At 43.3% G+C, this 25,929-nt stretch overlaps 2 protein-coding genes across 2 annotated transcripts; both read right to left on the reverse strand.

Moving 5' to 3' along the window:
* Positions 1 to 1,339: 1,339 nt before the first annotated feature.
* Positions 1,340 to 16,146, reverse strand: LOC106652021 (putative uncharacterized protein DDB_G0271606). The gene is made up of 9 exons (XM_023458443.1): positions 15,985 to 16,146; positions 15,418 to 15,900; positions 9,265 to 9,703; positions 8,412 to 8,935; positions 7,392 to 8,279; positions 3,934 to 4,077; positions 2,484 to 3,780; positions 2,240 to 2,398; positions 1,340 to 2,125 (listed from the first exon to the last, which is right to left on the reverse strand). The coding sequence occupies exons 1-9, from the start codon at positions 16,144 to 16,146 to the stop codon at positions 1,848 to 1,850; spliced, it is 4,374 nt and encodes a 1,457-aa protein (XP_023314211.1). The 3' UTR covers positions 1,340 to 1,847.
* Positions 15,919 to 25,335, reverse strand: LOC106652116. Its single transcript, XM_014370901.2, has 3 exons — positions 25,033 to 25,335; positions 24,911 to 24,952; positions 15,919 to 16,357 (listed from the first exon to the last, which is right to left on the reverse strand). The coding sequence occupies exons 1-3, from the start codon at positions 25,258 to 25,260 to the stop codon at positions 16,289 to 16,291; spliced, it is 339 nt and encodes a 112-aa protein (XP_014226387.1). The 5' UTR covers positions 25,261 to 25,335; the 3' UTR covers positions 15,919 to 16,288.
* Positions 25,336 to 25,929: the final 594 nt, after the last annotated feature.

Here is a 25,929-nt window from a genome sequence, read left to right on the forward strand (position 1 = left end):
AATTCGATTGATTAAATTTTTGAATATGAATCAAAGTAAGTTTTCATGCTGTCTCAATAATGAGAAATTTTGATTCATTTTTATAAAACGTTACATTTTTAAGTATTGCTTTGTTAAACAGTAGTTTCTCCTAAGATTGCTAGTATTAATATAAAATTGAAAATATCCTTGCGTTAAGTTATAAATATTTTCGTATAATGAATTGAGTTGTAAAATATTTGCATTTTACACAAATATGTACAGAAGTCGAATGAAATATTGATGCAATTCAAACTGTGAAAATTTTCTTATTGGTCCCAAACGAAAAAAAACTCGTTGGAAAAAAAAAATTTTATAATTTCAACTTGATGATGGGTAAAAAGTGATGTTCTCAGGAAATATTGTCACAAACTGTTTGATGTAAAACAGTTATAGTTTAGAATAAAATAAAATACAGTTTTCTTCATTTTTTGTAATATATATTTAATAAAAATGTATGCCATGATTTTATGGACACAGATTTTTCCATATAATTAAAACTATAACAAACGGATCTATAACGATTCTGCTGCTATTGCTCTCGTGTTTCTGGCATATTTATAAAAAAATTTTATTTTGATTAAAATGAAATATTTTTTTTATATCCTAAAGGTATCGTTATACCTTAGCAATTCGGAATGTTTCGTATGAAAAATAAAAAATAAAAATTCATGTCTTTAAATATGACTCATACTCTATAAAAAATAAAATAAATTAATTTCGAAAATTAAAATATATTTGTATACTCATTTTTGGTTAAAACTGTACAATAAATATATATCCATATATATTATGCTCAGAAACCGAGATACTATTTCAAAATGCACAATTAGTTGCATCACTTATTTCATGGAGCGTATCTATAACAATTGATTACAATAACAATTTTGAATTATTAGATAACATAATTTATGTTTGTTTAGGCATGTTTTGATCTTTCACATTATCACTGACTGCCTTTGCTTGGTAATTCGTTTTTAAAAAATCTGTTTAAATATTGTAAACAATTGTATCAACTGCGGCTTAAAAATTTTTCGATTCAAAAATTGCTTTATTTTCCGTTTATATATTCGTTTTCTTTGATTTCTTTTAAAACAATATAAACAACAATTATCATAGTTTACTTAGCATAGTTTTTTCTATATATTATTTACAGATACTACAGTGTATAAATACATTTCAGTATACAATCGATTGCATACACTGTCATATTTTTACTAATCAGTCATGTGAGTTATCGATCTCACAAAATAAAAAAACTAACTATTCGAATTTCATAAATTAATTTAATTGACTCGAATTAAATCAATTTAGAATTACCACTAGCCATTTTCTTATTAAAATACGAAATAAATATATCCGCCTTAAAAAATTAATCTGAATTTATATACAAATGCTCATCAACGAAGCTGCTACAAAAATGTAGAACTATAGATCAGAGCACTTAAAGCTTAATATTTTTATCTATTAACTTTGTACATAAACTCTCTAAAATTCTGTATTATGTACATTCGAAACGTCGAGCAATAAAAAATGAATGAACTCTCTTCTCTGTGTTATTCATGCTTACTGGCATATCATGTGTTTGATATTGGCACTTCAAGGCGCATATACCACAGTTCATCGTAAATCGTTCATTTTTCAACGATTTTCTCGACAAAATTCAAAGTTGATTATTAAAAATACCTATCTTCCACTCCCATATCCTCTTTTTTACGAATTATCTACACATCATAACGAGAACGATACGCACGCAGATATGAGACGGAAGAGAGTTTCTTAACGTATGAAAATTATATTAAAATTGAAGTAATTACAATGGTTCGTTATTACTGATTTTGCTGTTCAGGTTGAACGTACTTCAGCAATTCGTTATAATCAACTGAGAGTAAATCGGAAGGGGGATCGTTTATTTCATTCAAAATTTCATCAATGTCATTTTCATGTTCGTTTGTGGCCGCGGGCGTCTGTTGACTCACATTACCCCTTGCCCCCGAATTATTTTGAAATGGCAACTGTTGCTGCGCTTGTTGCGGCTGTTGCTGCTGCTGTTTATCCTCCTGTTGTTGCTGTGGTTGTTGCTGCTGTTGTTGAGGCAATGAATTCACTGCAGCAACATTTAATCTGTTAGTGTGGGACTTTAGTAAAATCCACCACATTTTCTAGTATTTGTACCCCACCTACTTTTTTTTTGTGTACTTTCGTGGGGCTCTTTTATTACCTGTTGTGGTAACTGGGTGCATCAGATTTGGCTGTTGTTGAGCCACAACCATTTGCTGCGTTGGTGTGGTGACGCCACTTGTACAGACCATGACGCCACCGCTCTGACGCAAAGCTTGCTGGTGCACCATGGGCGAGAACTGTTGCATCGCGGGGAACCCTGTTGAAATTAAAAGACTGCATTAGTTTACGGTTCGTCGTATATTATTAAATAGACCAAGTTTGAAAATGTTTTCTTTACAAACCTGCTGTTTGCGACTGCATTTGTTGATTTTGTTGCAAGTGCATCTGCTGCTGTTGCATTTGCATTTGCTGATGCTGCTGCAGTTGATGCTGTTGCAACTGGTGCTGCGGCATCTGTGCCGCTTGCATTTGCTGCTGATGTTGCTGCATTTGTTGCTGGAGTTGCAGCTGCTGCGGTTGCATTTGTACCTGGTTGAGTACCTGTTGTGGCTGTTGCTGCTGCTGCTGTTGCGGTTGCTGCTGATTGTAGGCCACGTTCCACTGCTGCTGCTGCTGCTGCTGATTGCCCATTCTCATCTGATTCATGTCCATCGCAGAATTCCTAGGATTGTTCATCCTTGGATAACCCCTTTGGGTCATGCCCATGATGTCCGAGGTAACTGTGGCATTTGGAGGAGCTGTGACTCCGCTGTTCATCGCGTTCGAGTAGGCAGCTTGCGAATTGATAACTACATTGGGTGCCGATGCGAGTTGACTGCGCAGCAAGTTTCCGCCCTGTTGATTATTGAGAGCGGACGACGCTTGCAATTGACTTTGGATTGGCTGTTGCAACGACTGTGGGGGCTGCTGCTGTTGTTGCTGCTGCTGTTGCATTTGCAATTGTTGCTGCAACATTTTTTGACGCGCGGCAGCCGTGTTCACACCAGCAGCTTGCTGATGATACCTCTGCTGCTGCACAGGCATACTCATTTGGTTTATTTGTGTATTCTTGTACTCTGGGGGTGGTGGCCTGACCGCTATGCTACCGGACATCGCGTTCATATTGACTTGCGCATGCTGCAAACTTTGTTGCTGCATCGTTTGGCCCTGCATTTGCTGTTGGTGCATCAGTTGCTGAGTGCTCAACGGCGATTGACTCAATGTGTGTTGCAGAGTCGGATGCTGCACCGCTGGAAGTTGCGCGTTTTGCGGTGGCAGCGTTGGTTGTTGCTGCTGCTGCTGCTGCTGCTGCTGCTGTTGCTGTTGTTGTTGTTGGGCCAGCGCCTGCTGCTGCTTCAGATGTTGCTGCATTTGTTGTTGTTGCTTCTGCGTGAAAGCATGCGCGTTTCGAGCTTGCGCCAAAGTCTTGGCGTGATGATCCGGAAGAGCATTGGGTCCGTTGGCGCTCGGGGTACGATGAGCCGCCAGTCCAGCGATTTGGTTCATGTTATTGTTCATATTATTGTTCATTTTGTTGACAAACGCCACATTCGTCGAATCGAGCTGCAGTTGTCGCTGCAGCGCCTGTTGCTGCTGTTGCGCCTGTAGTGCCTGTTGCTGCTGTTGTTGCGCCGCCTGCTGTTGTGCTTGCAACTGCTGCTGTTGTTGTTGTTGCTGCTGTTGCTGCTGCTGCTGCAATTGCATCTGCAACTGTTGCTGCTGATGGTGAAGTTGCTGCTGCTGCTGCTGCTGCGTCGCCAATTGCTGTTGCTGTTGCTGTTGCTGTTGGATTTGCTGCTGTTGCAGTTGCACTTGCTGTTGCGTCGCCGCTGCCGCTGCGGCCGCTGCTGCCACTTGCTGCTGTTGCTGCATCAATTTTTGTTGCTGCAGCTGCTGCTCCGTGAACCTGCTCTGCTGCTGGAATCGGTTTTCATCCTCGAAACTGTTGACGCCGTACTGTAAAGAAGAAAGAAAAAGAGTTAGTTCATTGCTCCTTCTTTTAAAGGGTGAGGGGTATACGTTTGACAAGGAAATCCATATAGTGCAACTGCATCGAGAAATTTATAGACGATCGGCAGCCCGATAAGGATAACAAATTAAATTATCCTGTACTCACCCAAAATCGAAAATCGATCATTACTTTTTTATACCAATCTTATATTTTCGTCGTGCCAATGAAGCTGCCGATTTCGATCAATGCTCTCAGGGAAAAGAAAAGCTCATACGTTTCAAAGTCCCAGTGACAGAGACTCGATGCATACGAAGCGACACGCTTTGCTAATAAGAATAGCATAGAGAGCGCATCGCACGTGCGATATACATATTGGTAAGGCAAGCAGGCAAGGGAGGCATGTGTGCGAGGTATCTCTCTCTCTCTCTCTCAGCTCTGTTCGACATGCAGAAGAGAAGAGATGCAATGCGATGTGGTCGTCTCGACGACGCATCATCGGCAGTCTCCTCGCTCATCTGTTGCTGCTCTGTCGCTGCGTTACAGTATTATAAAAGCACAAACCGTGTGCACTTATTATACACGCAGAAGAAACGTAAAACCGAGAGAGAGCATCGACAGCCAGCAGGCCCACGAAGTAAACGAATACATAGACCGTGAGCGAGAGAGAGAGAGAGAGAGAGAAAGATAGTAGTATAAGTGTATGTAGCCTATGCACTCTCCTCCTGCGCGCTGTTATAGCAGCAGCTCTGCTCTCTCCTCTTCGTCTCTCTTTTGCTGCTGCAGAGAGTGAGTGAAAGAGCGAGAGCAGCAGCAACGCGCTCGCTTGTATGTGTGTGTGTGTGTTAAGTATGAATGTGTGTGTATGGCATGCGCAACCGTCTGCCTGGCTGGTCTGGCTCTCTCGGCAGAACGCATTCACTTAGGTAGAGGTATATATGTATAGCAGCGGCTCTCCTCCTCGCGCGCGCGCTGCTGCTGCTGCCGCCGAATCGATCCTCTTTTCCAGCACTATGCCGTATTTTGCAAATCACTCGCCGCCACCGCCGCGCGGAGAGCAGCGACTAGCTTCTCCCCTATACCCACTATGCACACACACCGTGTGTATGCGCGCACATAATGCGGCACTTGCATATAGAAGAGTAGCGGCGAGAAACGAGAGAGATGCAGAATAATATTAAACTCGCGCTGTCTTAAATACTTTGATCCTGACCAGTATCATGCGTTTTTCGGAGCTCTCTTTTTTCTCCTCCTGCTACTCTCTCTCTCTCAGTATTGTGTGCTGCTGCTGCTGCTGCTGTTTGTGTAATATATGGTAAAGGAGCGCGCGCGCTGTGCTCCACCTCATTCCGGCCTCTGTATCATATAGTTGACCGGAGTAGAGGAAGGCAGTCAGAGGTTGCTGTGCCGCCAAGTATTTCGCGCGTTGCCTATTTTGCGCCGCGCATTCTCTTGAAAAAAAAGTATCAAAGCTCGATTTTTTTGCTTTCTCTCTCTCTCTCTCTCATTCACTTTCCTAAGATGACGATCTCGTTTTTCGAGCTTTGATCGCGGCTCGTGCGACTGCCGCTGTTGCTTACTGCTACTCGCGCGACTTATATGCCGCTCCGTGCGTGGTAATATGACGTTATACAAATGTTGTATATATACAGAGAGATATAATGTGGGTTATTTTTTCATATCAATCCCGCGCGCGCTCCACATACGCGCGCGTTTATACGTAGTGACGTAAGTCGCAGTCAGCACGGAGAGCATTACGCCTTTTTCTCTCTTTCTATATACTTTCAGCACGCAAGTTCGGTTATGAAGAATTTTTCAACGAGACAGAGAGAAAGAGAGACCCGTAGAGATCGTTTTTTATGTTTGTGTGTGTGTATGTATACGTGTGTTGTATATTTTTTGTCTATGCGCCGTGCGAAGACTGTTGCTCAATTTCGTCAACTCGAATATTATTTTCGTATGTACGCGCGTGAGTTGTCGCGCTTCCGCAATTATATATATTTAAAAAAAAAAGAATCTTACTGCAACGTGTGTTTACGGCAATGTTCCCACCGAGAAGATCTACGTTGACATCTACCCGTTTTTTTAACACATTGCGAAAATGCAGAAAAAAAAACACCGAAGATGTCCAATCTATCTAACTTACCCATCGAATCTCGTCGTTTGGGTATTTAAAAGGTCAAACGACGCGATTCGATACAAGTATCTCAGCAAACCAGCACAAAAAAATTTTAAATCTTTTACAATCCTGAAAATCACTCTGGATTAGCGTCAAATTCGGATCAACAATCGTTGAAAATCATTTTTAAAATGAACTCGCTACGACATTACCATGTAGCGTTACAACCCGTCAATTCCACAAAAAATGAATATATAAAAGATTTAAATAGCCAGTTTAATAAGATTTTAGTGAACGATGATTGCCTCGTTACTATAAAATTAAAAGTCCCTATAAATTCGTTATTTAAATACCTTGTACGCAATCGGGCGCGCGCGCGTGTGTGTAAATATCTTTTTGTGTGTGTGTGTGTGTGTGTGTGTGTGTGTGTGTGTGTGTGTGTATCAGTAAAAGAATATCTGCGTAAACGGTCGCAAAACACCGCCGCAGAAAGAGAGAGAGAAAATCAGCCGCGAATAGCGATGCACATCGGCATGCCGCCGCAGAGAGTATAAGTAAAAGGCCGAAGATTCGAGCACAGCAGCGAGCGCGTGCGCAAAAGTTTTATAAAGGAGCGAGAAGAGAAGTATAAGCTAAATACGGGGTACTCTCTCACATACACACATACTCTCGTTCTCTCTTTCTCTCTCTCTTTTCGAATCCGGTTGACTTGCTAATTTTAACTCGGCCGTGACACTAGAACCCATCGACTACGATACTCGGACCGTCATCTTTAACCGAGCAGTGTGTGCGGCGGCGAGATGTTGTGCAAAAACAAACAGCGATCGGCAAGGAGTCATCAGAGAGCAAGCGAGAGAGAACGAGAGTATTATATTAACACCCCATAGGATCGTTTATATAATCGTTATTACTTTTTTGCCAAGCTCTTAATTTGTCGGACCGTGGATATCTTCTTTTAGTCCATTTTGATGCTTACAGGCAAATTTACGTAAAATGAACTAAATTTCGTTAGTACCGTTTGAATGATTTCACTAATACAATTCGATGATGTTCAATATAAAAAGTATGTTCGTCGAAAGTTAACCGAGTCTCTTGCAGTTACACTATTGAATTTATAAAATTGATCGAAGAAAAGATTGAGGTACTTACAAGACATAGGGTACATGAGGTACATGAAGTGCATGAGGTACGTGAAGTACTTACGGGATTGATGACGGTGCCATTTGGACTAGTATTGTGACCAGTTTGCTGGGAGATCTGCTGTTGCAGCGGCGACGGCACGGCCCCCGTCACTGGTCTAGGCGAGGTGGCGTTGAAACTGGCACTGCCGGACAATCGCTGAGCCATCGGGTATCCCGGGCTGCCGTGATTCGGCATCGGATTCGGACTGCCGGCGTACGGCGAGAACGGCTGCTGCCTGATGGAATTCTGATTAACGATGATGGAAGATTTGGCATTGGCTTGACGCTTGCTCTCGAACTGTTGAGCTTGCGTCGACTGTGGGGGCTGTTGCTGCTGTTGCTGCGGTGGCTGCGGTTGGGGTTGGGATTGTTGCTGCTGTTGTGGATGTTGAGGACTACTCGCCACGAAGTCTTGCTGAGGAAATTGCGGCTGCTGCTGCTGCTGTTGCTTGGGCACGAAATTTCCCGTCTGCTGCTGCGTCGTTTGGGCTTGGTTGGGTAAAAAGTCGCCTCCAAATCCAAAGTCGGCGCTGTAGGGCGAGCGGGCGCTCAAGTTCCGACTCGCGGCGGACATGGCGGCGGGCGCCACACCGGGAATCGGCGGCGAGATCTGATTGCTTTTGTGATTGTCGGCCATGACTTTGAGCGTGTGTGCCGCCCCGCTGTTATCGTTCATTTTGTACATAGGCGACCTGTTCGTGAACGTGTTGACATTCACGTTGGGCGCGTACGCGGGCGCTTGCTGTGACTTGGGTTGATTCGGCGATTTCATCTTCCGAGTTTGCTGTGGTGGTAGTGCAAGTGCACCATACGGATGTGCCGCTGCTCTCTGCTGCTGCAGATGCGTATGCTGCTGCTGCTGCTGCTGCTGCTGCTGCTGTTGTTGGTGTTGCAACTGTTGTTGTTGCGCCTGCAACTGTTGCTGCTGTTGCTGCTGTTGATGCAATTGTTGCGCCTGCAACTGTTGTTGTTGTTGCTGCAGTTGCTGTTGTTGCTGCAGTTGCTGTTGTTGCTGCTGTTGCTGCTGCTGCTGCTGCTGCTGCTGCTGCCGTTGTTGATGCTGCTGTTGCTGTTGCTGCTGTGCCAGGAGCTGCTGTTGATTTTGAATTTGCTGTTGTATTAAGGCTTGATTGGATCTTTCTCCCGCCGATTCTTTCTCCCGGACCTTCACCAGCAGAGAGTCGAACTCGTCCAGGTCCGTTTGAATTTTCATAGCGTCTTGAGATGATTGTGTAATTGGTACCTGTGATATTGTTGATGTGGTATTGTTCTCGACGGCCGGGAGGGGTGGGTTAAGTGGATTGGAAAATATCAAATGGTCTGGATCGAGAGCCTCAAAACCTTCAACCACCTCGTTCATGTCATCCGGAAGATAGACGCTGAAATCTGCAACGAAGTGCGGATCGTTGAGATCTTGCTCGCCCAGTCCCACAGCTCCAGCGGCAGCCAGTGCATTGTTGTCTTGGGCGGGAGCAGGTGAGAGTCCTATCGCATTGTTCTGAACGTGTGAATTGTTCATCATTGGCGGGCTTCTGTCGTTCTCCGTTTTTACTTCTTCTTTGCAATCTGTTATGGCGATAAATATCATTAGAATTGTGGTATTGAAATATTTTAAGAATTAAAACTTAATCTAAAATCCGACTTGATTGAAAAAGAATCGTCCTCATAATTTTTAGTATTCGCGTTGTAAAGTAATTTTGACAAGTATAGTGAATACGTTAAATTAGAATCTCAAATTTATTATAAAAACTGTAAAAGTATAGTAATTTTACTTTTTGTTTCTTTTATTTGACCGAAATTTTTCCGCGGGTAACAGCTAAAGAATGAGGACGCCAAAAGAGAATCGAATCAATTGAAAAAAAAAAAAAAAAAAAAACCAAAACAAATAAACTTACATCCATGATAGAAAAACTTACTCGGCATGAACAGTTTTTCGCTCTGTTCATTTTCCAAGAAATTGACCACCGAGTCGACCGTCGCCGGAATATTTTCGCTCTTGATCTGCGTTTGCGCGTGTGTCTGTAGCTGCGCCTGTGCTTGCGCTACTTCGGCCTGAGCTTGGGCCTGTTGTTGCACCTGCGTTTGCGATGGAATCTGACCCTGAGCTTGTGCTTGTTGGGCCTGTATCGCTTGTTGTGCTCTTTGGTTCTGCTGTGCCATTTGCATCTGTTGTTGCTGCTGCTGTTGCTGTTGCTGCTGCTGTTGTTGTTGATTTTGTATATTTAAACTCGGATTCGGGAACTGCGTCATATTGTAAGGTCGCTTGTGCGTGGGTTCGAAGTCTGTCGGATTATCTGCGTCCTCCTGTGATATCGGCCGTTTGAACTTAGAAACCTGCAGGAAATAGAAATGAAATTGATTAGCAAAGATGATAATTTAATAATTTATTATGAAAATTTTAAGTATCAATTTTTTTAAATAAATGAAGGTGCTATGCCGAATCATAGTGTCATGTAGTTCATGATTGATAAACAATATAATCAATAAGGACCATAAGCAGAATCAAAAAGGACATAGTAATTTTGGGAAAGAACTAAATCCTAGCTAACTGGGTAAATCGAACAATTGGCGCGTCCTTTTTCTCAAACCAATCGCAAACGAGCGTCAAGTGGTATTACTAGAAAAAGCAAAACAAACTCTGAAGCTTATACTCTGCTCTAATGACGCGAAAAATTGAAAATTTCACTTATTTCAGGCGAGATACAATTAGCAAGATTTTTATCGATTACAAATCCAGATAAACGGATGCTCTTTTTTAGCCTACGACGTACATATTATATACACATTCGTAATATGTGAAAGATAAGATAAAAAATATGACAAAAGCAGTAGGAGAAATTCTGCTGCTGTATGATTAGAGAAGGGGAAGGCTTGGCCAAAAACTAAAAGTAGGTGAGATAATTAAGTCTTTTTCTCCTTTCTCTCTCTCACTCTCTTTCTTCATTACGATTGCCCATTGTGGTAAGCCGAGTGAGTAAATAAGAGAGAGAGAGAGAGAGAGAAAAGGCTGAAACGAGCGTACTATCGTGTATTGCTTCCGTATAAGCTAAAACTTTTCGCAGTGTTTTTGCTGTATACTGTTAATATTTTTTGAAAAACTATCATTTTTTATGGCGAAAAGTCTCTCATTTTCACTGCGCAGAGAAAAAAAAAGAACGCAAGCTCAAACAGAGAAAACCGGAAATGCCACGATCCACGTGTTCATCAGGCAATAATTGGATGCATTTTCCGTTCTTTCCATGAAAAAAAATGAAACGTGTTTTCTATCTTCTATAAGTTTTCAAACTCTTCATCAAATCATATTCAAATTTTAAAAAATCCTTCGTCACTGCGTGAATAATTCTTCAATCGTATAGAAATACCCGACTCCGACTCATGAATCATTGTAACAAAATCTTTGAAAAAACTCCTTGCATTTGACTAAATTATTTAGGGCACAATATGTATAAGCACTTATTTCCTTGCTCACTTGTAGATGGCACATCTAATACTCGCAATCACAAAGACAGAGGTGAAAAACACTTAAGTACTTCTGTTTTCGTCGATGTATTGTATTGTTTTGGACAATTCTATCTCCCCTACTTATATTATTATTCTATAATCCCCTATTTATATTATTATTCTATAACTTACTTGTTTGAACGGATCCCACCGTTCCGTTCTTCTAGCAGCGAAAGTCTGCTCGATCAACATAGCCTGAAGCTGGCTGATCGCAGGCATGTTGCGGCACGCGTATCCCTAATAACAAACACTGCTGCTATGATAAGATCGATCATAACAACAGCGTGCGCGTTTTGTCTCGAAAATCTACTGCTACACCACGGGTTCCGAGAGAAGAGCGCGCCTCACTTGTACTTTAAACTCGCGAATATAGAAGCGACGGCAAGGAGACCTAGAGATTACGACGCTCGCTCTACACCGACTAACTGTGCACTGTGCAGCGGTAGCAATGCCTCTCTCGGTCTGGTGTATAACGCAAACTCGCTTCTGCAAAAGCACAGGCGGCGGTGTGTAGCGTGCGCAGGCAAAGGTATAATACGACGACGCGAAGCGAGCAGGCCGCTGCCGCGTGTGGGTGGGTGGGGATAGTGGAGAGAGAGAGAGAGAGAAGAAAATTAGAGATGCGCGCGCGACGAGACTTCACTGCTACTACCACTACCGACTACTGTACCACTACTATGAGCCAAGCGCCGCTGCAGCACAGGAGTCTTACTCGGAGTCGGACCATGTCCGAGCGATACGACGACGATGATGCGTGCGCGCGTATCTATCTATCCTCCTCCTGTATAGTATTTTATACTTTCTAAATGCGCCGATTTCGTCTACTTACGACAAAAAAGAAAAGGAAGGAAGAAGAAGGGGGAGTATGACGAACGATCGCACTCGTCTTATCTGGTTCTGATAGAGATACATTTAAACACGAGATCATTACTTTTCAATTGGGTGATTTTTTTTGGCCTTTCTAATTTTTCTTAGTCTTTGAAATCTACATCATCTAGCTATTTTACGAGCTGTGAATGTAGTAATTCGCTTTGACACTCGAGTGTACACGCAGGCGAGATTCGTGGCATTTCGAGTGACCAATTTTTTCTGCCTTGTTGGCTTGCCACACATCCACTTGAAAGAAAGATGCAAGAATCGGCCATTATTTTACATGCACCGTAGTCGTTGACGCACTTTTTTCGCCCCTCTTCTCTCTTTTCTCTCTCTCTCTCGTTCACCGGGTGGATAACCCCCGGGAATAAATCACACATTGATATACTCCACTCGATACTTCGCTCTCGAGTAATATACGTATTGACCCACTGCGGAGTGAATGAATTTACATTCCATTGATAATATGCTAAATTTAACAATCGACTCGCTGTATAATCTCGCGTAAAGGGAAACTGCATTAATGCGCGAAAGGGTGTAAATGCTCGATTTTCCCGGATTGTAAATTGAGTGGAACAACCTTGTAAGGGCAAAAAATAATATAGTGCAGTCTGATGTCAGCGTGTACAGTGTAAAGCTAATTGGTTACGTAGTTCCCTTTTTTTTTTTTTGATTTCCGGAAATATTCCGAAAGACTTTCTGTCTCTCTCTCTCTCTCTCTCAAATACTTGTATAATCGACGTCTTATTGTTCAATGCACACTGCAAAGTTTTCAAAACAAAGGTTTGTTAAGAAAAGATGCTTGTAAATATTACACCTTTAAGAAATATGGACGAATTCGATAAATTTGAATGGTACATTGTACACAAGTAAAGGTAAACAAAGTCGATATAAAAAATTAATTGCACTCAATATACTTTTGCATCTTTCTCCCCAGCCAAAATGCTGTAAAGGCTCTAAAAATGGTCACTCCAAAGTTGATGTAATACAGCTGCGCGCGCGCCAGCGTCTCATTCTTCACGCTAGGCACGCGCTTATTTCGTTCCGGATCGTAGTTTTGATTTTGATCGATCGTATCGAAGTCTCGCGCGCGCGAGAGGCCAATGTTGTCATACAATAATTAGACGAGCTCGGAACACTTAAATAGTCTTCGACTCGATTCGTGGAAATTGCGAGTATCAGATGTGCCATCTAGTATCGAGTCGAGAATTAACATCGCACGGGAATAAGTGGTTCAAAAATGTACCGGTACAATTCAATAAAATAGTATCTTCTGTATTATCGGGATCTTCATACGGATTACGTTATTAATCCCAGTATGACAATCCTTTATCTAAACGAGTCTGCAAGGGGTGAATTATTATAAAAAAAAACTTGTTTTCAGTAGCTCAATGATGTAGAAAACTATCATCGGGCGAATCGAGTTTACTGACTACATGTTATTCCATACCGAGATATCAATTAATAAATTTTCACTTCGGAAAAAAGTTACGCATAAGTAACAAAACTTTGCCCAAAGAACGAATGCTAACATCTCGTACTTCTCGATTCAGAGATGCTCGTTTAACTTTTCGACGTTACAACACACAATACGCCGCGTAACGAGGCGCAGAGGTAAAAGTTAAAATCATCGAGTCAGAGTCTGTACTATTTTTAAAATCTGAACTTTTTTGATGATAAATTTTTGTACGTTAAACTGAAGCAACAAGGCAATTTTATGGGGGGTCGAACGATGAAATGGTAACGACAAGAGGTATACAATGTGATGAAAACTTACTAAATGCTTCACCAATGCTTTACGCATCAACATCATTCTAGCGCTGTTTTCTATCATGGCGAAAAAAGAAAACTATATTCACGATCCGGAGAGGGGGGGGGGGGCAAGGATAATCGTCTCAGCTGACTCGGCCGCACGTTGCTCAGAGCGGAAACCTCGTCGATACACCACCCTTCGAACGAGAGATAGTATATCGATCAGAGAGGCAGCAACGGCTTACTTCATCAGCGCTTCGTTTCACTAAATATATCCAAGAATGCACACAACTTCCTCTTCGGAGCTCGAAGTTGGATTTAATAGATAGTTTGGCGCGGAGTCGATGTTACTGTACGCGCGCAATTTAAGGCCCACACCCCTTCGTGCACAAAGAGTCGGCGTTTATGATATTACACGCGCGAATATGATCGAAATCAGGACCGATTTCGAATCGTACTGAGAGACGATGATCGTCTCTGCTCGAGTCGGTGCCTCTTCGATAGTCCAAATGTAAATATTACACAACGGGTAAACAGGGAAGGAGGGGGGCGGTTGTACAGTCGTCGAAGAAAAAGGAGCATCGTTTCGGAGTCCAGCGCCCCGCATTATTAAAATATAAATTCATTATACCGCAGCAGCAGCAGCATGAGCATCGGGGCATATATTCGCGCGCGCGCGCGCGCTATCTTTGGGGCACACGCATGGCCGAGAGCGAGAGAGTAAAGCTACGACGACGAGCACGACGTGCACTTTGTGCGCGCGCGAGAGCGACGGCGGCGGCACTCGTGAGAATGTATTGATTCTCCGCCTCGCCACCGCCGTAGTGGTGCTGCCCGCCCGCCCGCTATATACTACCACCACTACCAGCAGCAGCAGCAGCAGCAGTGGCAGCGGCGCGACGTTCGATGCGGATGATGCTGCAGGTGCAGTACGTGCTGCTGCTCACACGTACGGATATATACATACAAGTGCACTATACCACTTGTATGCATGTGTGAGTGAACGTGGAGTATTTATATACTCAAGGCTCTATTTCGCGCCGAGTTGCGCTGCACCCGGCGCGCAGCAGCAGCAGCAGCAGCAGCACGCGATATACGAGCCTAAATACGCTAAGGTAATGACCATAAGCATTGGGCTCGCTTGTGTCTGTGCGTATATAAGCCACCCTTACGTACACTGGAGTATCCTTGCGAATGCGCATGGCTCGAAAAGTAAAACGTGCGTACGGTATTTTACAAGTCTGGGGGGCAGTATACCAACATTGGGGGATACCACCGCAGTAGTAACATCGAGGGCTCCAAGACGTCGTCCTCTCTACGTCGACAATTCTCAGCCGTGTGCGAGGAGTGCGACGACGACGACGACGACGTATTATAGCATATACACACATCGCGCTTCGCTCGCCTCGCCGCCGGAAGTTACATGTCGTTCGCGCGCGTGGGCACAACGTTGTGCTCAACGTTGCTGCTGCTGCTGCTGCTCGCCTCTCGTTCGTTTCGTTTCGTTCCGTTCGTTCGTTCGTTCGTATACTCGAGGCTCGCTGCCTCGCGTTATTGATTCTTCGCGTTGCAGCACACAGCAGAGGCACGGGGATATGAGGAGGCACAGGCTACCGTCGTCGTAGTCGTCTACGTAAAAGAGAGTAGTAGTCACAAGGAGTGGGTTATCGACTATACACAGCGGCACACACGGGGGATATGCTCACGCGCTCTCTTTCTCTGCCTTCGGACTTGAAGCCTACTTTTTTTCGAGACGTATTCGACTTTCGCAAGGGGAGAGAGGAGACATTTTCAAACTTCGGCACACCCTTCCGTCTCTTGCTTAATGCGATAATCTATCGAGAATATATCAATAAAAATGTTTACAACTACGCGATTGATAACAATATAGTAGTAAAATATGATGATGGTCGACAACTTACCACGGCAGCAGTCGAATCGGCCGGCTTCGCCTTCTCGCTCTTCTTCGACCCCCTCTTCGGCTTGGAGTCGATGAATTTCGTCTTGAGATTGTTCGTGTCGTTCATGTTCTGCTTGATGATGCCCTCGAACGCCTTTTCGAATCGCGGCTCGACGTCGGCCTGGCGCTGCCTGTAGCCGTTTATCCGGCGCGACAGACGCTCGACGGGCTGATTGGCATCGGGAATGTTGCCGGTGGCAATCGCGGCCGCGTGTCCCGCGGTCTGCTGTTGCTGTTGTTGCTGTTGCTGCTGCTGCTGTTGTTGTTGTTGTTGCTGGGACGCGGCAACTGCAACGGCATTGTTACCACTGAAGGGGCCCATACTCGGCAGATGAGCAGCATAGCTCGGGCCCAAGTGTTGCGAGTTTGACAATTGCTGCTGCTGTGGGACCCCCTGTTGCTGTTGCATTTGTTGCTGCTGTTGCATTTGCTGCTGCTGCTGCTGCTGCTGCTGTTTTTGTTGCTGTTGCTGTCTTTGCTGTTGCTGCTGCGCGTTAATTTGTTGCTGCATACGCTGCTGCGCCGCAGCTTGCTGCTGCATTTGATTGTTGGTGGGCGGATGCAGCCCACCGGAGGGCGCGAAGCCGGTCGGCGGAGCTGGCGGCTGCTGCTGATCCGGTCTGCCGCCGCCGCTACCGTTTGGCGGCCCGTTGGGCGGCCCTTGACCAGGTTGTCCTCCGAGGCTGGGCATGCTACCTGGATGCCCAACTCTACTGATTAAGGCAATCTCCATACACTCTTCCAAATATATCGCGGGCGATTTGGGAATCGCCGGTTTTACGCCTTGAGGAGCCGTTTTGACTGATTTCGCAGACTTAGCACTAGTTTTTTTTTCACACCGCTGTAAGCCAAATTTCAGCTGGGTAAATTTGGCAGCTGTCGTGGTTGCTGCATAAGTTTACCTGAAACAGGGCAAGGTAGAAAAAGAACGTTTTAGATATCTTCAATGATTGGGTGCATGCAAACAGTTAAGGATATGTAAAAAGATAAATAGTACTCTTTATAGTTCTACGCAATACATCTATTTGGTTGATATGATTTTCCACTAAGTATTTCATTAATCTATCATTGATTTCATACTGTCACTCCAAAACACAATTCCATGCGCACATGCTGAATTTAAGTGTGTTGTATTTAGTGAGCGGGTGAAGGTAAAGTAAATTTCACCACGCTATCGACTCTTGGGCAAATCATGATTTCCAAATAAGTTACAAATTACTGAAGATAATTTCATTTATCTTCAACATTGTTAACTTTTTTAAGAGAAAAGTTCTGCTCCCTTATTGAGAAAGCTCTAGTTATGGGTCTTTTTTGTAAATTTTTAGACCATAAATTCGTAAACTAAACTTAGTTTGGGACTAAAGTCTGTACTTATGTGTATAGGTGTGTGTATTTGTCTGTGTATAAAAAATGAACGACATTTCTCCAGAATAGCTTAATACATTCCATTCATACGAGTAGTTTCTATTTTTTTAAGGATGAAGCCATAAAAAATTGTATCCTGATCGACTTATTTCATAAGTTATTTAAATTTTTTATATGATTTTGAAAATATTTTTCGTTTTTTTTGTAGAGTTGAAGTTGTTTCAATAAAACTAAGGATTCGTAGATTATTTCCAAAGTTGTAAGTGGAGAATTATTTTATGAAATGTATAGAGAACATATATCTATGAAAATATAAATCATATTTTTAGGAGGAAGCTCTTTTTCAATTTATTTGCGAATCTTTTTCAAATTCAAGGATACTTATTGTTTTTAGAAACGAGGACATTTGTCAGGCACTTAAAACTGCATGAATTGATTTATTAACCTAATGCAATAATTTAGATTATAGTCCATCAATGGGTCGAAACTGCGAGGAAACATTGAAGAAATGAGTGTTTTATCTCTCGATTAGTATCAGCGAAAAAATTGTTTATTCAATGAGTAACGACTCGAGTTCACAGGGAAAATTTAGCATCAACAGAATACGAAGCTCATTGATCGGAATACCAACCAATATCCGGTGTCAATGTCAACAATTCGAATTTCTCATGTAAAAAAATTTATTCAGACCGCAATGTGGGTGAAAATCATTCAACACATATTTTTTTATTTTTCAATAAATCAATTATGACGAGGGGTATAACATTTAAATCGATGAGAATGACGTCACGACAATAGAAAAAAGGGATAATGATAGAGAACTTCCTTACAGGTATGACGTAGAGTTTATTTTTAAATAGCATACCTCCATTAATAATGGATTAATTGAAAAAGAAAAAAATTATATTGCCATGAAATTTTATATTATCTGGTTTTCATCAAATGTTGAATGAAAAGTTCAATTTGAACAACATAAAATGTGCTCATTTTTATAACTAAATCAAAAGTAAATATAGTGTGACAGAGTAAATCAAAATATTTAATTTCCTAATAATTACTGAGTAAGTATACAATCAGATTACGACTAATTTTTGAGTAGTTGCTATATGATAGATAATTCTTATCTCTATGCAAGTTTTAAGATTCTTGTTAAAACAAGAAAAATCAAGAAATAGCTTTAATTTTCCAAGACACGAGACTCGAACTTTCCGTAAATGAAAAGAAAATGATTATTTTTGGATCTTTTTTCAGTTTAATTTTGGGATAAGAATAGTTGATCTAGACGGCCAAAAATGTCCTCGATAAGTTATAAGTGCAGGACAAGTGCAAAGGGAGCATTAGTATGAAGAAAGTTTTAAAATCCTTACACCAAGAAACAATTTTTGAGAGAATATCTCACAGTTACGATAAACATACTAATCTTTCCTACAGTATTTTTCTCATGATCTAATTGCCCCGTTACAAAAACAAAAATTCCTGTCTACAAGATAACAAAATAAATCGATCCTTACGAGTCTGTACCTTTCGTTCCTCTTTTTTCGTCACCCACTGCTAAACTTTCCAACTTATCTGGGATACCAAAGTCTTGTTCACCGTCGGAAGTGTAATCACGCGCGGCCACGAGATTTCTGGAATAATTTTTCACGTGGCTATATATCGAGATGAAAGAAATTGCGCCGGCACATATAGGCTAAGTATGAGGCACTGGCCATACGTAAAAGGCTACATAGGATCACAGAGCTAGAATGAAAGAATTTGAATCCGGAAACTTGATATACCCCTACTACCTGCTACCATCAGAGAGTTTCATTTTGTCTTCGTATCTATCATCTCGAGTCTATGTGATCAAAGGCTACGTATTATATAGATGAGTAGCGCATGAGACACAGTGCCTGCGAGAGACAGAGACGGAGAAAGAAAGTGAGAGGCAACGGCGGTATAGCAACGCAGACAGATAGACAGACAGCGTATATAGTGGCGCGAGGCAGCACGGCGCACAGCACACGAGGCACAAAAAAGTGGACTTTGCTGCTGGTGCTATAAGCTGCTGCTGCTGCTGCTGCGAGGGTGGCGAGTATATGCGCGCGCCACATGCATACGTTACAACAGGTAGTTGCACTGCGTCGACGATCGTGCCTCCTCCACCTCTCTTTTTCTCCGTCTGTCTCGCTCGATCTCGATCTCTCTTTAGCATTTCAATTTGGATGCGTGGCTGGCGTATAACGCCGCTCGTCGATTTGTATGTATATAATATGAGCAGCGGGTGCTGCTGCTGCTCGTTGAGCCGCTGCATGGAAGCGAGAACTTGCCGACTCCTATTTTAATAATACTCGAGCCGAGATCTCCGAGTTGTTTCCGAAACCTGCGCGTGTATGAACTCACGCACGCGTGTGCGTGCGAGGTGTACGATGTATTATGTGTGCGTGCCGACTAGGCAGACGAAAATATAATGACGCAACGCCACCGTCGCGCGAAAGAGAGAGAGAGAGATAGAGATAATATCATCGATGGGCAAATTGACGTTTAAAGCGAGAATACACCTACTACTGGGTACTATATACACACAAAGACTCGGATTTTGCGCGAGCTACTTTTGCGTCAGCAGTAATACGTGCAGCGTCGATCGTGCGTAGTATGTACAACATACATCCACGCGCGCGACTAGGGGTGGGGCATCTCTCGCTTTGGTGTCGCGTATACATGCATTGCCGTACTATATACAGATGGTGCGCAGGCAAGATGCACAAGGTTCGAGAGGAAGAAGAAGCAAGGGACGAATTCGACGACGACGAGTAATTAAAGAAAAGAAAAAATGAAAGTAATAAAAAGGATTGAGTCGCGCGACTCCGAAATGAAGAGCATTTTTATCTGGAGCCGCTTTGCTGCTAGGTGCTATGTAGCACAGCGCGCGAGACAATTACACGGTATTTTTCGGGGCCTCGAAAAAGACAGCATAGAAAGTATTACGAGCTCGAGCATATAAGCACGGCAAAGTGTATATAAAAGTGTATAGGGATTCGTCGTCGTAGTCGGTCGCAGTTGTGTGTCGGAGACCGAGCCGAATAGGTGGGAGAGTGTTCGTTGGCAAAACACAACCTTTCACCTATATATATATAACTACAACACGGCGCGGCTATATAGAAGGCCCCGACTATAAGAGCCGCCGACGCCGAAGCACAGCGGTGCAGCTGCATCCACAGTTACTCATACAATCTTGCGCTCACGTACGTGTATGTGTATGTGTGTATACGTAAGTGTGCGCGTGTCCGTACAGGCATCCTTAGTTGCCTGCGCTGCTTATGCACACTCACACATGCTATTCAATTTCACTTCTCGAGTATATAAGTATACAGATACGCAACGTGCAGCAGGTCTACGTACTCTTCTCGCATGGTAAGGTAGAGTCAGGCAGGCGCTTATATACAGCGCACACGCAAAAAGCGCATATAAACGGGTACGCACGGTTCGGATAACTGTCGTTCGATCTCTCTCTCTCTCTCTCTCCATCTCTGTCTCGCTGCTGCTGCTGCACCGTCGCGAGAGGCAGTTACTTAATTGATGTTTTCTAATAGGACGACGAGCACGCTCACACACACCTACATAGCCATACATATATACGTATAAAACGCACGGCGTGCTGCGCACGCACGACGGATCGCGCACAAGTACACATTGACATGAAAGACTCACGCACACACCCGTAGACACACACGCGCGACACGCACGGATATTGAAGAGAACGCGCGCGAGAGAGAGAGAGAGAGAAACACAAGCATGTATCTGTATATACAGCGCGAATACCCACCCACCCAGCATGGCACGAAGACTTTTAAAATGATAATACACAAACACGAGGGAAGCGAGTTACGATACGATACGATGATTGATACGCGAAATGTGCTTTGCTTTGCTGCAGCACACGCTGCTTCAGCCAGATCATAAGTACGAAAGGAAGGAAAAGGAGTATTAAGAATATAAAAAGGGGCTTCTCTTACCTTTTTGTAATGCTACGGCACTGCCGCTGCTGCGTCGATCGTCGTGGGTCCGAAGAATCAGCATAGCCACTTTGTGCCTCGATACCAAATGGATGGGACGAGAAGAATGAATATCTATATAGGCAGCACAGGCGTGCACTCACTGACTCTTCTCTTATATACTAATCGCCTCAAAAATAGCTCGGTTGTTGATTGCTGCTGCTGCGTTCGTATAGCGTCGTATGCTAGGTTTCTCTCTCTCTCTTTCTCTTATAGTCGCAGCGCAGTGCTCGAGCGACTGTATACGGAGTTGTAGTAGTGGAGGCAGCGATGGTTAGCGAACACCGAGCTGATGATTTTTCCTTGGCTTCGGATCTAATGTTTTTGTTTTGTTGTTGTTCGCACTCGACTCCTTCGAAAACTTCGGCACAGGAGAGAAATCGGTTTAGTTTCTCGATGCACGAACCATGATGATGATATACGCATACACACGCATGCAACACGGACACGGCGTGTGTATATCGTATATATCGTCGGGTTTGGATGATATATACGTGTATATAGGTAGTCGTGTATTTAATCGCGTTGCACGCTACGTTACATAACCTCCAAAATAACGCTCTCCTCTGCACTTGTATACAATACAAAGTGACAGTGTGCTAGGTAGTACGGTTCTTCTTCTGTGAGCCAGCGTATCGCGCGAGCACATAAACAATTTTTTCGGGGGCGTGAATAAGAAGTCGGAGCACACATTCGGCACACTGCTCAGCAACACCGCTTGCTTGCTGGGTGGTTGAACTTTTTCTTTCTTTGCTTCACTTGTTGGTTCTTGCGAGACACAAACACACGGCACTGGCACGCACAGAGATACACTTGTGTGTGCGTTTTTTTTAATTTCGTCGTCGGCGACCTCGCGGCTTTTAAATATATCGCGGGGAGAGCTATCGATTTTTTTTGAAACACTTGGACAGCCCCGAAACTTTTTTGCAAGCGCACTAATTGTGTTTTCCACCGGCCGCACGATAATGTTAAATGTTCGTTGCTCGTATAGCCGTCACTTCTTTCTCGGTTTTTTTATTATTCCTCGCGATGACGATCGTTCGAAGCAAGTGAAAAAAAACGACAGTTCAGCGAGATGATAATTCGGCGTACGACACACTGTGCACTAACATATATATCTATACACAAAATATATACACGGCACACACGCGTTTATAACGGAATGACGCGAGAAAGCCCGTCAGCGATAAATATTATATACATATATATATGTGTGCCAAGAGTGTGTGCATATATATACGCGCAAAGAGAGTACGCTTATGTATACACTATATAATGTACAGCTCGCGCGCGATATACGTATTGCTGCTGCATGTAAATATACGTCAACGGCGCGCAGCACACACACTTTTACACGCGTATAATATAAATGCAAAATCGGAGCACACACTTCGCGTGGTAAAAAGTAAGCAGTGCACAGAGAGAGATACTCTCGTTTCTCGATATATACGTATAAGTTTTGTATTTTATTAGAGCAAAGACACACACTCGCGTCGATGTCGCGCGAGCGAGTCCTTTTTATTATTGGAGTGAAAAGCACGCACACGCGATCCTCACTCAAGGAGAAAATATATATATACACGATCTTGTATATAAACACTCGTTTTTTGAATCATCCACTACACAGAGCACTGGTCGCACGCGCGCAGCACACACACACACACCTACACATGCGCTACACGTACATAAACTGTATACGTAGTTTACACTGTTTAAACTGTATGTATTAACTGTATGTACCACTTGCAGCGCAGGACGATGATACCGTCCCGCGGATGATGACGACTCCTTTTCCGAAGAGACTCGAGTGTGAAATAAATATACGTCGTTTATACTTCTCGAGTCGAAACGTGAAAAAAGTATAATGTTGTATAGCGGTGCTGAGTCCAGACAGAGAGCAGCAAACCCTTTCCTATATTCGGGCTCTCTCGCTCGTCGGCGCGCGTGTTATATTATATATAATATATATAATCGGCACGCACCGCTCCTTCTCGGACTCCTATATATATATCATATATACGTCTGTTGCGTATATATACGAGGCTTTATTTTTCGGAGAGCGCGGATTCCTTTTTTACATTCGTACAGCTACTTGCTACTATACGGCGCGGCACACACACACACGCGTATATATGGTTATATACGCGCTCGTGTGTGTGTATGAACGGACTTGGCGCAGCGTCGTCGTGGTCGCGCGCGCGGAAACACGGAGCTCAACACTCGGCACTCACTGCTGCCGGACTGGCTCTCTCTCTCTATAATACACGAATATAAAACGCGCTCTCCGCTCGTTGCTTGCCGTGACTGCGTGTGGTATATTGCGCCCGTTGTCGTCGTCGTCGTCGTCGTCGTCGCCGCCACCGTCGAGACTCGAGCCGCCGCGAGGCCTGTGCTCTGTGCACCTATATTACTTTTATATACGTGTGTGTGAGTATACACTTTTTAGCCACGCTCCGTCTCGCTTCCACTCGTGGCAATATTACATCGAAGCGATACACAGCACTACTACTCCCCCTACTATATAGCTCTGTCTCTCCGTCTCTCGTTCTTCCGCAATGCCAGGCAGGCTAAATCGTTGGGCTTATATAGAAGCTTTTACAAATGTGTGCGTGTGATGTACAGTATATGCCTTAGCTGCACTACGCTACTATACATATATATTTATTGCGGCACGCGTGTGTCTATCGTTATTTTCCCCTCTCCTTTGCTCTCTCTCTCTCTCTCTCTTGCTTGCTGCCGTTGTAGCCACTGCCGATGCTGCTCGCTGCCTGTGTAGCTTTGCACGGACGGTACAATCATGTATATCCCTGCGGTTCGAGTAATAGTAGAGAGTAAGAGAGAGATGACGAGAAACTACGACGCGATGGTCGTCGGTCGGTCGGTCGTCGTCGCGCGAGCAGCGGCACACGCTCCGAATGTATCTATGTGCTGGTTGCACGTACTCGGTAAGCTTCGGAGCAAAAGCATATAGGCTCGCTTTATACACACAAACGCACACGGATAGGCTTTACACGCACACTTGCGGACACTGTGCGCCACGGCATGTGCTCCCGTATAACGTATATATATATACAGGGGATATAGGATGGTGTGTCGGGAAACGTTTGCTTGTGCGCCTTTAAAAAGGCGAGCGATGGGGCATGTATGTGCGCGGGTGCTGCTGCGGAGTTTTGCGTTCTATGGCGCGCGCGCGAGCGAGTCTTATTATTACAATATACATCCTATCCTACACCTAACGCTGTATCTATCTATACGTAATGCTGCGCTACATGGCTCAAAGCCTGGGTGAATGGCTATAAGGTTGCTGTGCGCTGCGCTGCTGTGCTGGAGAGCTTCGAGCGAAAAGTATAAGAGAAAGAGAGAGACATGCCTCTAACTCGAGCGCGCGCGTCTGTTGTCTCCTCTATATGCGGTACAATTCCATGATACCAAATCGAATGTAGACGAAGGGAGGCCAAGGGACGATCCGTGGTTCGCAACGAATTTTGCAATCGGTTCATTTCGCTCCGAATTCAAAGTTATCCTGGATGATGCAGGTTCGGGACTATGAGTTCTCAACAGCTTATAAAGACAAATACCCTATAACTAACGAGTCTCTTTATCGTGTGATCGGTGAGTGCCGTTCGTGACACCACCGATAAGGTGCATCGTCTGTACCTATAGGGCCACGGATTAAACCGGAATTAACTCGTTAAAAATCGAATTCACGAAATTTTACCCGAATACTTTCTGGTTCCTATAGCAATGGAACAATAAAGTCTAATAGTTAAAAGTTAATGAGACAAAACGGAACTAACAAGAAGGCCTTCCCATCTCGAGATCACCCTGATCCTCGCCAAAGAAATTTGTTTCGATACTGCTCGTATACTTGAAATTTAAGCCGACTCCTCCAACACTTGCGTTCGTTCTAATGAACCTCAGAGGTAATTTTTAGAGATGATTTTCTTTTACACTGAAAAATCTTTACGATTTAAACGATAAGAATGGCTTTATGATGAACAATGTGATATTTCGTAGTTACTTAATTTTGCAAATATGTGGATAGAGTTCGTTTACCTCGTAAATACCAGAATAGGTCCGTTCGATTGTACGCCAACTCTGCAATAATACAATGAGCAATATTATATCGCTTTCATGAGTGATAACGGCCATCGCGCGTCCTGCAAAAGTTTCATTACCTGAACCATTTTCTCTGATATTGCGTGAGCCTCGTGATTGTGAGTCAATGTTAGATCGAAGAAAGTCAAATCCCACGTGGTCAAAAAATGAGCTGAGCAGACTGGGCTGTCCAGGCATGCCCATTCCATTGCGCCCTGTCTTTTTCCCTTTTTTTCGAACAGAAAGCCATCGATAAAAAAATGGTTGCGACATCCTAATTTGACCAATCCTACTTGAACAAAGTCCATTTCTTTTTTTTTTTTTAACGATTCACCAACGATTTTCGGCAGAGTCAACGCGGTACACAACGAGTGAGAAGGGCGCGAAGGTTTCGATCGAACTAAGTAGTCAATTTATAGTTTCACAGACTAGAGCCAGGCGTCTGTATACGTAAAATTGTAAACATGGAGATTAGAATAAAGTTGATATTTCGATACGGGTGTCTGCTTACGGATAACGCCGATCTGCGATTGATATAACGCTATTCGATGAAATTGAAATGTGGTTTCAGGGCATTGTGTCAATTACAATTTTTTTGGCAAAGATCTGTGAGCTGGAGATTGAAAGGTCTCCTTTTTAGTTTATCTTTATTGCAGCGCGGGCCGTTAATTAAGGAAAATTACAAAATCTTATGTCAATAACTTTTGAATATGGAATTTCTTCATTTCGTTGCAAGGACTTAAAAAGTACCAGTGAAAAATTTCGCGTCTCCAATATTTAACGAGTTATTCACGGTTTAAACACTTCATTAGTGATCTATCTACCCTTTCCTTCCTCGTCTAGATTCTTACAAATTTTTTGCTTATGAAACCTGTGGTATAAATTATGCAAATGATTATGAAAAAGAACAACAGTTGTAAATGTACTACTTATAATGCAACTTATTGACTTTTGAACAATGTAAAGAAAAGGGGAAG

This window comes from Trichogramma pretiosum, unplaced genomic scaffold (genome assembly GCF_000599845.2).
Source record: "Trichogramma pretiosum strain Unisexual culture from Peru unplaced genomic scaffold, Tpre_2.0 scaffold13, whole genome shotgun sequence".
Taxonomy (NCBI): Eukaryota; Metazoa; Arthropoda; class Insecta; order Hymenoptera; family Trichogrammatidae; genus Trichogramma; species Trichogramma pretiosum.

Excerpts from the sequence above, each read along its gene's own strand:
- LOC106652116 (XM_014370901.2), bottom strand. The coding sequence starts at position 25,260 with ATGGACTTTGTTCAAGTAGGATTGGTCAAATTAGGATGTCGCAACCAT. Across the intron at positions 24,953-25,032 it reads TATCAGAGAAAATGGTTCAG|AGTTGGCGTACAATCGAACG; the intron begins GTAATGAAACTT and ends GTATTATTGCAG. Across the intron at positions 16,358-24,910 it reads CCTATTCTGGTATTTACGAG|GTAAACTTATGCAGCAACCA; the intron begins GTAAACGAACTC and ends GCCCTGTTTCAG.
- LOC106652021 (XM_023458443.1), bottom strand. The coding sequence starts at position 16,146 with ATGCCCAGCCTCGGAGGACAACCTGGTCAAGGGCCGCCCAACGGGCCG. Across the intron at positions 15,901-15,984 it reads ACAATCAAATGCAGCAGCAA|CAGCAGCAGCAGCAGCAAAT; the intron begins GCTGCGGCGCAG and ends AAACAGCAGCAG. Across the intron at positions 2,399-2,483 it reads AATGCAGTCGCAAACAGCAG|GGTTCCCCGCGATGCAACAG; the intron begins GTTTGTAAAGAA and ends TAATTTCAACAG.